Raw genomic sequence first — 13328 nt, 5'->3', positions numbered from 1 at the left:
TCTTTACTCTACTTTGCCTTGATATTCTTTCTACCGTTTCCGCTTCTATTCTTTTATAAATTGATGTATCAGTTAAAATTTCAGTAGTCCTTTTTTCTTTGTTTTTTAATGGCAATAAGGTAGCTTTAGGGTATGGTTGCAGTAATACAGGGGAAATGAATACATTTTCGGGTGTGTCGTTGGAAGTTGCCATCGCTTTATTAGAAACAGTTTTCTTTTTAGGTGTTATTTCCGATGGATGTTTCTGATTTGTTTCTGGTATTTTATCTGGACAAGTTGATGTTGAAGGGAACTGAATGTCCATTTGTGGTATATCGCTAACATTTGAATGATTTGGTTGTTGTTCTTATTAATGTATGTTGGGCATGTCTGTTACGCTTGAAGCCATAAAATCATCGTCATTAAAAATGTTATCATTGAATGGAAATACCTCAGTAGCTTTAAAAGCTAATACCAAATTTTTGGGACAGATAGTGGATAAGCGTCGCTTAAAATCTCTGCTATGTCGTAAATTGTTATCCTCTTTCCAGGATTTTTCAATAACCAATTTTGACAACCATGTGAGTAATATTTCTTCAGATAACCAAATACTAGTATGTGGCGCAAAGTCAACAAGATTATATTATTTTCTTTAGCAAATTTAATAGATGCTAAAGAAACATGGCTCTCATGGTTGTCCATGATTAATAAAATGTGAGATTCCTTTGTAGGATTAGTATGTTTGGCAAAATGTATCATCCACTGTTCAAATAATTCTGCTGTCATCCATCCAGATGGTGCAGCACACCCGTGGGAGACTGGAGGTGCGTTTTTAACCATATAATTTTTAAAAAATTTCCTAGGGAACACTAAAAACGGCAGAATCGAATTACCTATAGCGTTTATTGCATTGCACATGGTTACCAAAGTGACTCTTTTATTTGAAACTATATGGCCTACTTGTTTCTGTTCCTTTTTGGCTATTACTTTTCTTGTATCTTGCATAGTTGTTAGTGCTGTTTCGTCAACATTGTATACCTGACTAGGTGTAAATGCATATTTTTCATAAATCTTTTTAGGATTACTAAAAAAAATTGCAACGAATAGTCGATTAAACTCCATTGCCCTACCTAGTGAAGTTGCTTCTGCTGATCGTAATGATAATTCTGAATTTTTTTCATAAAACTTGTAAACCAAAACTTTCCTGCCATCTTGTTTTCTTCCCACGAAGTTGGTATTTTTTTTCCTGTTAGCAATTGCCAAATCATAAGCTAGTTGTCTGGCACCTTTCGGATTGAGACCATGATGAAGCTTGGTCATCGTCTGTAAATAATTACTCAGTTCTTTTTTCTCGGTTGAAAAAAAAAATTGATTGATATCATAATTTGGGGTTAACCTTGGAGCTTCCTCAAGAACATTTGAAGTCCAATCTAAATTATTTTTATTTTCGTTCCACTTTTTAAAATATCTCCTAAACGTAGTGCGTGAAATGTCGTATTTTAAAGCAGCAGCTTTTTGTGATAATCCACCTTCACAAACATCATAAATCGCTTTTCTCATATTTTCATCTGTAGTTTTTCCAATACCGGTATTTTTTGGTATATTTTGTGGCATATTACTATATGAAACAAAATTATTTTTGATATTTTTTGCAGAAATAACAATGACCACTGCTTTTTACAAACGTATGCATAAGTGTGTGACCACTGTACCAAAAACTCATTATTTAGGAGGCATAACCTTTGACTGTGGCTCCACGAGCGACAGATTGTCGCTAGCAGTAGCAGTAAAATGTAGCTTGATAAATGAAAACAACAGCAGTGATACTGAGTGGCTCCACGCGCTGTAGATTGTCGCTTCGTTTCGAGACCGAGACGCGTCGTCAAGGTCGTGTCGCGTTCGAATAGATCCGGACCTATTTTTTAGCAGTAATTTGCAGCGCGTTTGTGGCTCCACTAGCAGTAATTTGTGGCTTGTAGCGGTAATTGCCATTTAATCTGATATTTTTCTTCTTGTTTGTTTATTTCTCTGTGTTTGTTAAGTTGTTACTTTGTTTTTATAAATTACTTTAAAGTTTTTTCATACAATTTTGTGTCTCAAATCGTAACAAAAAATTATAAGTTCTAAGAAAGAAATAAATCCAATATTTTCTTTATCGGTATTCTAGATAACAAAAATCAATGGATGGTTTTTTTTTCAATCCCAATTAACCGTATCAAACTGTACTTTATAATAGATGCCATTATTATACAAGAAAAAGTTGAATAGACAGAATAAACAGTTTTTATTGATTTCCCGAAAATCTATTTTTTGGATTTCCTTTTTCGAACTGGTGATTCATTTCTATATAAGTGGTTGTCTAATCATGTCATATAAATAAAATTTTAATAATTATTGTTTATAGTAAAATTTCATTATCCTTCATTACTAATGTTTCGTTTTCGATAGCTTGGCGTGATTCATAAATAAAAGAATGCAACAAAGCAGATTTTATGTCGCATCAGAATTTTTTAAATTATTGTAACATAAAAAAGCAAGTTAGATATTGGAAAAGGAAGATTCATTACATCAACCCAATATGATAAATGAATATAATCGACATACGGGAGCCGTCGATCTACTTGATAATTCAGTAGCTAATTACAGAATACGCAGAGGTAAGAAGTTAACTAATGAAAGTTAAATAGTTAAATATTTTGTTTTTTTTTTTATTTTTAGGTTGATATATGTATAGGATTATAAAATATGTAATTTGAAATCTTACTTTAAGGTAGGTAATTGCTAATTTTTCTTCTGGGCTTAGGCTATCACGCATTGATGTATCCTGTTTTCGTATGAAATCTTCTATTTCACATAATAAAAAATTAAAAGAAGACACTGACATGCTGTAATATTCAAAAAACTTGTCAGGATATTCTTTTAATTTGTTGTGTAAAAGAAAAAATTTTCCCTCTGTCTGTCTAGGCACTAGAATAGGGTGAATCCACCATTTCCGTTGTTTTTTAACCCTACGTCGACGTTACAATGCCAATATTAAAGCAACGTTTTGTTGAAATGATAGATTATCCATACTATATTATTGTATTATCGGTGTGAATTTATTTTACTTATTTATTTATTTATTTTATCTGCTATATACACGGATATTATATAAACGGACAAGATACCACTGATTGTAGCTGCGTCGTATTAACGCTCATGGAGCCACTACAAGACCAAAACGCGGCGATATGCGCGCTGTAAACTGTTGCTCGTGGAGCCATGATTTTACTGCTTTACTGACGCAGTAATTTTACTGCTACTGCTAGCGACAATCTGTCGCTCGTGGAGCCATAGCATAAAATCTACTACTTTGAAGATAGATAATAATTTGCATTACCTGCAAGTTTTAAATACTATACTGTATACCACAAAACATACAGAACATTTAATATGTATATTATTATTGGCTGAAAACATAATTAAACTTACCTGCTACTTCTACACAACACACCTCTCATTAGTTTCGTATACAAAATGGTTCTGGAAACGATGGTGCAGGGGTGAAACGTAGTAAGCGACTACTATGACTAAAATTGTTAGCGTTTGTACTAGATTGCGCGTCTGTATCTATCAAACAACAACAAAATATTTAAAAGTGGCCACTGTACCTGACTGGCCACTGTTCCAGCCTCTCCCTTACTTGTGGCACTTTAATATGCAATAAGATTAATTTCATATTGGATCCTATTGTTGAAATTTAAGCAAAATCGTGTAGTTCAAAAACATTTTAATAAATATATTTCAAGATGAAACTGGAATATTGTCTCTTATTCTCTCTCAGATTTACTTGTTTATTTAAGGGGAGATTAACTCACTGCCATCGAACAAAATAATTAACGCTAGAAATAAACTTTACGATGCCATTCATCAAAATCAGTGTCTAATAACCCGTTCGATACTCCCTTCGGAATACCGAAACTTTTTTAATATCCCATCACCATCAAATATCTTTATATTCTGTCCTCCGACGCCTACTTAGAGATTATCTTTTCAAAAATGTTCAGTGTTGTTAATGTCCAAAAACCTTTTTCTCCCTTCATTAATTTTCACTGCCTAGGAAGGGCTCCGCAAAGATTAAACAGGTTCATTAAGGTGCCAAAAAAAAATGATTAATTTTTTTGATCATTTAATCATATAAATTCCATACTAAACGAATAGTATATAAGAATACAGGGTGCGTTCAAAAAAAGAAAACGCCCTTTTAAAGTTTAAACAATACAATTCTCAGTTTAATCGATTATTGTTCGTAATATTTGTTTTATATATATACATATATATATATATATATATATATATATATATATATATATATATATATATATATATATATATATATATATATATATATATATATATATAATGTAAGATATATATATATATATATTATATATATATATATATATATATATATATATATATATATATATATATATATATATATATATATATATATATATCTTACAGTGTGAAAACCACTTATGGAATAAAATTGCTTGTGTCCTTATTATAGAAAATAATAAAAAATTCTGCGACACGTTAACTTTTAAATTTAAATGTGCGCTTTTTTAACATAAATATAAATGTACAGTGTGATCCACGCAAGTTTCGCATAGTCCATAATCCTTATTTTTAATGAAACACCCTGTATATTTTTATGCTTTTAAAAGATATTTAACAACCCTATTTCAACGAACTATATCATGTAGGGTCTATAATGAATAATATAATATAAGGTGAAATTTTGAAATTAATAATTTATCACGTTATGGTATTATTTTAAATTAACTAAATACAGACAATACACTTCTACTCCAAAATTAAATAAAATTAAAATATTGTAATTATATATATATATATATATATATATATATATATATATATATATATATATATATATATATATATATATGTATATACAGGGTGGTCCATAAGTAATTGTACAAACAGAAACCGTAGATTCTGCATTTTAAAATATTACGATTTAAGCCAACTTGCTTTAATAAAATGTTGATATTAAGAAAGATACAGAGTGTTAAAGTGGAAGTTTAAAATTTTTTTTTTTCGGTATAACTTTTACGTTTGTAAATATTTTTGGACAAAAATTTTGGACAAAAATATAATTGGGAATATAATTTTGAAAAATTATATTCTGTCACCTCAGCCAGTTGGTCTGTGTCGTCTTAACTGACAAGAACCACGTATTAAAAACCGAGAAGGGAGACTTGTAGCTCCTCAAGTATTAAATTTTATTCAATGTCATCGACCTAGAGTCAACATATAATTTAATTTTGGAAAGATGTAAACCCATATATGAATGTCATAGCCACAAATTCAGTGTTAGCTTCAAGTACATAAGGCACTGAAGATGATCTGATTAGATCGAAAACGTTATGCTACTGTATAAAATTTTGACAACACTTGTAACAGTTTTAACTACATGTTTTTTATATACCTAAATACAATGGTGAAGTGTTTTAACTTCTGTATGTTTAATTATTTAATTCATAAAAAATCCGAAAAGAATACTTATTGTTCATTACGTAAATTGTTTACCCATTTTTATTAGGACAAATAGAAACTAGAGCACAGGTATTAAATAACACATATGTGTCCTGTTTCATAATACTTTTGCTACAAATCTAACCTGAAAGACTAAGCATTTTTACAAAAACATCATCGTTGTCCTAATAACCGATAATGTTATAAATATAGTAAACACACAGGCAATTTAGTTCAGCATAATATTAGCTCGTTAGTAAATCATAATAGTCCATTTATTCGAGATGTAGTTATAGTTACTCGTAAGCTGTAACGTAATCATATAAATAAGTAATGTCATCGATATATTCATCCATTATACATTATAGCCACCACGTAGCCCCGAATTTAATCCGCATGATTTTGGTATATGGGGCGCAGCATTAAAACAACGTGTCTATAAGAATCCCGTAAACATTCGCAACCAACTATGGGAGGAAATAAATACTGCAGCAGTTTTTTTAGAATTAATGATGCTATTTAATATAAGACGATCTTTTATGGAATATATTGACAAATGAATTAAAGAAAATGGTGGACATATCGAACACTTACTTTGACAAAAAGTTGTGTTATTTAGTTTAATTATTTCTTAATTTGGTTTGTAAACAAAATGTTTCGATTATGACTTTAATTTAACATAGAACGTAAAATGTTTGATGTAAAATCTTATTATTCTGTTATTTTGTCAAATCCTGTTATTAATTATTCTGCTGATATATTTATTTTATTTAATATTTCTTTAACTATTAACTTTAGGGTATTAGGTATTTTATACCAACATTCGGAAGTACATATTAATGTTTTTGTCTATTTTTTCTTCGTTGCCTGGAGCAATTGCCGTAGATCAGAATTATGCAGCTGATTTTTAAAATGCGATTATCTCGAAAACTGTTGAGTTTTGGAGTTATTAATAAGTATACCTTTTTTTTGTTAAAATAATCTATCTTTAATATTTTTTATCCCAAATACAGGTAACTTAAAGATCAAAAAAGTTAAGTGCAAATTTATACATCAAATTATAATTTTCCATATTTAAAAGTACCCAGTTTTAAATTTTTATACATAAATGTTAACAAACATGAAAGTTATAGCGAAAAATAAAATTTGAATTTTGCACTTTAACACCATGTAGCTTTCTTAATATCAACATTTTATTAAAGCAATTTGGCTTAAATCGTAATATTTTAAAATGTAGAATTTACTGTTTTTTTTGTACAATTACTTAAGGACCACCCTATATATACTTAAGTTTAATGTTTTGTGAGTTTCAAAATTTAATGGATTAACCTCATGTTGTAAGTTTTTGTGCTAAAACTAGCACAAAAACTACAATGTGTTTAATTCTAATTTCATTGTGTATACCAATAAAATAATTGTAACCATATTTTAGCATATCCTGAAGAAGCAAATAAATTTTGCGGAAGCTTGATAAAAGAACAAAGAGTTTTACTTATCCTGCCCTAATAATGACTGCAACCTCAAAATAAAACTTTAGTTTACATATCTTTTTAGTCAATAATACCTAACTACTTTATATATATATATATATATATAATAAAGTTTTATTTTGGGGTTGTAGTCATTAATAGGGCAGGACAGTGAAACTCTTTGTTCTTTATCAAGCTTTCGCAAAATTTATTTGCTTCTTCAGGATATGCTAAAATATGGTATCAGTAAATACAATGAAATTAGAATTAAATAGCATTGTATAAAACTAGTATAAAAACTTACAAAGTGAGGTTAATTCGTTAAATTTTCAAATTTACAAAACATTAAAACTTAACTTATTAAAATTATATAGTTATCTAAGTACAATATTTTAATTTTATTTAATTTTGTAAAAATTCATTATGACATTGATTATGTTGATGTTTGATTTATGTCAGAAAGACACTCGTTTCTGTTTATTATATTTTTTGTTGTTGATTACTAGCTCTTGATTGTTATTATGGTTACGTACAAAGTGGCAAACTTACAACAAAATATTTCATAACATAAAACAAAATAACATACATAAATTTGAAAATCTGAAAATGAAAGCTTATAACTCTATCACTTTTAAAGAAAAATGGTTTAAAAATTTAACGAACATTGAATTCCCTTATAATGTAAGAAAGATACTCGCATTAGGTCCAAAATTCTGTTTATTACCAAAACTTAAAGACTTTAAAATTTTAAATATACTGGCTGATATCGAAAGTACAATAACTAGATTTTCTGAAAATAAAAAAACTTAGTCAGAGCTCAATGCACTAACATCATAACTAACTATTTACACAAAAATAAAAATAATAATCATTTTTTAAATAGTTTATATCATGAATGTAAAAAATTTATCAAAGAACACCCTGAGATATACATCGTGAGAAGTGATAAAGGAAATATGACTGTTGCAATGTACAAAGATGATTACTATAATAAAAGTTATGAACTTTTAAATGATCCTAAATATTATAAAAAATTACAGAACAATCCCACAAGTACCTTGCAACAGAAAGCTAACAAAATAGTTACCGAATTGAAAAATAAAAAAATGATCACTAAAGAAGAAGCCTCAACTCTCACTATATATAACTCTGTCATACCACGCTTTTATGCACAACCAAAAGTACATAAACCTAACTTAACAATGAGACCAATTGTATCTTCAATTAATTTACCAAACAGTAAATTAGCAAAATTTTTAAATGATATTCTTACAAGGTCATATAACTTAGATAATAGTTTCTCTATACACGATTCCTTTGACCTAAGTAATTTTATCAATAACTATCAACTACCAAATAATTATATAATAGTAAGCTTTGACGTTATATCTTTATTTACTAATTTACCACTACATATTATTAATGATAGTATAAACAGACATTGGGATGAAATCAAAATAAATTGCAAAATTAACAAAAAAACGTTCTTAAGCACTTTAGAATTCATTTTTGATTCTAATGTATTGATTTTTGATAATGCATTCTATAAACAAATTTTTGGCACACCTATGGGCTCAAGTATATCGTGTATATTATGTAATTATGTACTAGACGATTTAATAAGAGATTCTTTAAATAAGTTGCCTTTTCATATCCCATTTATCAAACGATTTGTGGATGACTTAATACTTTCTTTACCTGCAGACAAAATAAATGAAACTTTACAAACTTTTAATAATTATAGTGAACATTTACAATTTACATGTGAGAAAGAGATAGAAAATAGCATCCCATATCTTGACATAAAAATCAAACGTAATGCACAAAATGTATTAAGCACTGAATGGTACAGAAAACCTATATTTAGTAACAGATTTATTAATTATCATTCACAACATCCACCTCATATGAAAATAAATTTGATATTGGCTTTAAAAAACAGAATAGTCAAATTATCACACATTAATAACATCAACAAAGGGTTATTAGAACTTAAAGACATTTTATTAGAGAATTCATACCCAATTAAAATAATTAACAAATTTTTATTTAACAATCCTAATAATAGAATGATTGACATGAATTAAACAAGAGAACCAAATCAACAAGTCGTGCAATCTCAATTTACTCTCACATCACTACCTTAAATAACAACATTAACCCCCAAACTAACTGAAGTCTTTGCTAACTATTCTGATATTAAAATTGCAACTAAAAATGTTAAAACATTAGCATCATTGTATACAAAAACTAAATCGCCTATTAGCATTATGGAAAGCTAAAATGTAGTTTATATAATACCATGCGAAAATTGTGATAAGTCATACCTCGGACACACATCTAGAAATCTAATAGGCAGACTAACATCACATAAAAGTGACCTTAGAAATAATAAAAATACGTGTGCATTAATAGATCATGCAATTAATAAAAATCATTCATTTAATTTCAATGAAACTATAAAATGTCTTCATAACTACTTCATAAATAACTTCGTATTTCTCTGTGGCATAATTTCAAACTAACTCCTGACTATTTCATTTAAATGCAGCGCCATTATACCCTTTAACTAATCATAAACAAAGTTTGCGTAACCCTTAAAGGCGAAGACATCCGACAAGGAACTCTGTCCTCCATTAGGGAACAGCACAGCAGCTAAAAGCAGCAATTTTCTTTTTATTGGCCCTGCATTATTAAATTCGAAATTGACGTCGACTGATGGCATGGTCGGAACCGACGTCATCATCATGAAAGCCAGTGTAGACATTCGCGCATCGGCACTTGTAATTGTGGCCAATACCTAACCGCTTCAGTTTTTATTACAACCTATCTTATTTTATTGGGAAGTGTTATTTTGAGAAAACCGTTTTTTCGGGGATTTGGTAAATGATGAGAAGCTTTTAAGGGGATATTATTTTCATGGTCTTATGTTTCAAATAAAATTATTTAGCTACAAATAATGACAGCACTAGCTACTAAGAATATTTTAAAAGTAGATACATTCTAATGATTCCTAATAATTACTTTGTAACAATTTATAATTTGCTTAGTGGGGGTTAAAAGGGGTGACTGAACAATTACTGGGATTGGAGATAGAGTAAGCAAATAAATTGAAACGTTTTAGAACGGCTATTTTACTGATGTCGGCCTTAATTTGCTCATCAAGTACACGAATCTGTTCTTTGGGTTTTTCAGGGTCGTCTCGTGAAATAGCAGCAATACCTTTAGTATACTGCAGTAGGGGCAGTACATTATGTTCCAATCGTTTTATAGTAGTCACTAATAATTCAACTGTAGCAAAATCTTGCGAAATGTAATCCACTAAAATATTTGTTCTCATAATTTTAAATTTCTGATCTTCAGATGGGTAACATTCTAAACGTTTAAAAATATTCTTTATTATTGCTAAATAGATGGTTATCAATTAACTTTTTTTTCTTCTTCATACTTTTAATTTCATCAAACAGTTTATCATTATAATCTGGGGGCAAAAAAGCAGATTTGAGTATAGCTACCAATTCATCCCGACTAGTAATATTATTTCTATCACTCCTATACCAAATAGCAGCAACATCTTCAAATAACTCAATGGCTGAACGAAACCAGATGTCTTCGAAAATATTCCTGGACCTAGCAGAATCTTTAATTTTGAAAGAACGATAAGGGCTGCAACTGGACTGAGTGGATGGTATTGCTATTTCATCAGATATTTTCTTGTTTTTTTCTAACACATCATAATTTAAGAACAACAAATATTTATACTTTTTGACAAATTTTATTACTTCCTTTTTAACATCATTCATAGAGAAATTTTCTGGTATCTAAATTTGTAGCAGTTTTCTTAAACCTCGCAAAATCAGCTTTTGTTGATTGTGCATTCATTGATTGAGTACTAATATATAAATTTTCCATGATTAACTTGATCTAATACACTACTAACCAAATCAATCCAACTTGAAGACGAAGCGACCTTCTTGGTCAACACAACCCTTACATTTACATTCAACGGTTTTATTTGGGACATCACAGCCTCTTATAAAAAGCTCATAAGATAACTCTCCTGATTTTAAATGATTGACTTAATTCTTTTTCAAAAACTGGACTAAAGCAACACACAAAACAACTAAAATTTGACTCCAAAATAGTAGAAAATAATGGCAATTTTAAAAAATAATCGATATAATAAACATAATGATAAAATAATCCTAATAACTATTATTACACTTGTCATTCAGATACTAGAAAGGAAACACAAAAAACAGTCTGCTACTGAAACTAAAATTGTTTGGATGTTCTTAACCAATAGTCCAGTCGTTAGAGAGTTGACCCCTAAAAATTATACGAACACGCTGAATTTTGCAGAGAATATTAATTGTGGGATCCTAAAAAAGATCCAAAAAAGGTTTACCACTTTTACCCCCGGGCTTCCACCTAAAACCCCCCTCGCAGGGGGGTAAAAACAAAAAATCGATTTACCAAGAATCTGTACACCGTAGAAAAATAAATGTTTCAAATAAAAAATGTAGTTAAGATAATTTTAAATGTTTATAAGCATTTTTTGTAAATAATGAACCGTTCTCTTAGAAACAACGCTTGCAGCGACCGTCGATTTTGCATGTCAGTTACTTGCGCGAAATCATTGTTCAATAAAATTTGTATCAGGTCGACAGTAAAAATTCGATATCTTTTGATACAAATATAGACAAAAATCAAGATGCGTTTTAAATGCAAAGAGGGCAGTTTTCGTATTTTACGAGAATAAACTCAGTTGTTATAAAGGTGTTAAATAAATTAACTTGACGCGATCTTTGCCATTTTTTACGATTCTCGTGAGATCAATCATATTGATCACTTTTATTGACCAGTTGTAGTAAAATTTCCATTTTAAGAGATCAATCTTTAAAACCAATGGTATGAAATATTATTAAAAAATGCAGAATTTAATGTTTACAATACAAACGATCACACGTCATGGGAAATGCATCTCAGAAGAAGGTTTTGGGTATAGTTTATTGCAGAAGTTTTGTTATTTTGAAAAACCTGCTAGTATAATTAAAAAAAAAGTTTTAAATGTTTTAGATCGTTGTGTTAAAGTTTAAATCCAGCGTTTTTAAGCATTTATTTTAAATGCCCCACATTTGTTACCAAAACTCAAAACGAAAATTTTATGCTATAAGTTTTAAAAGTTAGGCTCTAGTTATCGAAACTTTATAGTGAACAGTTAATGAAAGGGATATATTATATTGATCTCGTAAGAATCGTAAAAAATGGCAAAAATCGCACCACGTTCATTTATTAAACACCTGTATAAAATCTGAGTTTATTTGCGACAAAATACAAAAACTGTATACGAAAGCTGAACTCTTTACCTTTAAAATGCATCTTGATTTTTGTCGATAGGTCACTTAAATCAAAATATATTCAATTTTTACCGTCGAGGTGATACAAAGTTTATTAAGCAATGATTTCGCGCGAGTAACTGACACGCAGAATCGATGGTTGCTTTAAGCGTTGTTTCTAATAGAACCGTTTATTTTACACAAAAAATGCTGCAAAAACATTTTTGTTTAAAATTATCTCAGCTACATTTTTTATTTGAAACATTTTTTTCTACGGTTTACAGATTCCTAATAAATTGATTTTATGCGTTTTTAACTTCTACGAGGGGGGTTATAATTTAATTAATATTATTGGCAAAATTCAGCTTGTTCGTTTAATTTTCGGATGTTCGGTGGCATTTTTATCTCTGACGACTGGAGTACAAGTCCGACTCACCAATTAACTTTTCTTTTCGTTTTTTAAATTCAACAAATCCAAATGTTATTAAATTCTTTGTCTGTCTTCACACTTAAAATTTATACGTAAATATTCAATCCCAAAATATTTGCTTTCATTACCAATTTCTACAATACATTAAATCAATATACTAAAATATATAGTTAATATACAACAACACATATGTTAATATACAAGAATACATATAAAATCATTCTCTTTGTCAGAAATACACTATCAGAAATGGGTTTTTATGAAAAAGACATTGCTAAAGAACAAAGGAATCTGTCTTACATCAGTAGGGCTACTTGTAGGCAAAAGAAATCAAAAAAGTTGCCACTTTCGGCACCAATTGTAACATCAACAAAAGATGACACAGAGTAGACACGTAGGGTGCTAATTAACATTAAAAACAGGCCAGCCACTTAGGGCATCAGATCTAAAACATGCTAGCCACGATGCTGGAAGACAATTGTATTAATATTAACAAGCTTCGCAGGTTGGGCGTCAATTGTAACAGTTATTATAATTTGCTAATTGGAGGTTGAAAACAATTGTTGAACA

The 13328-nt window shown here is 29.3% G+C and overlaps 2 protein-coding genes across 3 annotated transcripts in view; one reads left to right on the top strand and one right to left on the bottom strand.

Moving 5' to 3' along the window:
- Positions 1 to 13328, top strand: part of LOC140434852 (5-hydroxytryptamine receptor 1-like) — a 1076278-nt gene that overhangs the window by 133045 nt on the left and 929905 nt on the right. The gene's annotated exons all lie outside the window — the stretch shown is intronic.
- Positions 448 to 1593, bottom strand: LOC140433904 (uncharacterized). Its single transcript, XM_072521878.1, has one exon. It carries the CDS (start codon positions 1591 to 1593, stop codon positions 448 to 450), a length of 1146 nt encoding a protein of 381 aa, XP_072377979.1.

This window comes from Diabrotica undecimpunctata, chromosome 2, assembly GCF_040954645.1.
Source record: "Diabrotica undecimpunctata isolate CICGRU chromosome 2, icDiaUnde3, whole genome shotgun sequence".
In the NCBI taxonomy this organism is placed as follows: domain Eukaryota; kingdom Metazoa; phylum Arthropoda; class Insecta; order Coleoptera; family Chrysomelidae; genus Diabrotica; species Diabrotica undecimpunctata.
This window is presented reverse-complemented; position numbering and strand designations above follow the sequence as displayed.

Excerpts from the sequence above, each read along its gene's own strand:
- LOC140433904 (XM_072521878.1), bottom strand. The coding sequence starts at position 1,593 with ATGCCACAAAATATACCAAAAAATACCGGTATTGGAAAAACTACAGAT.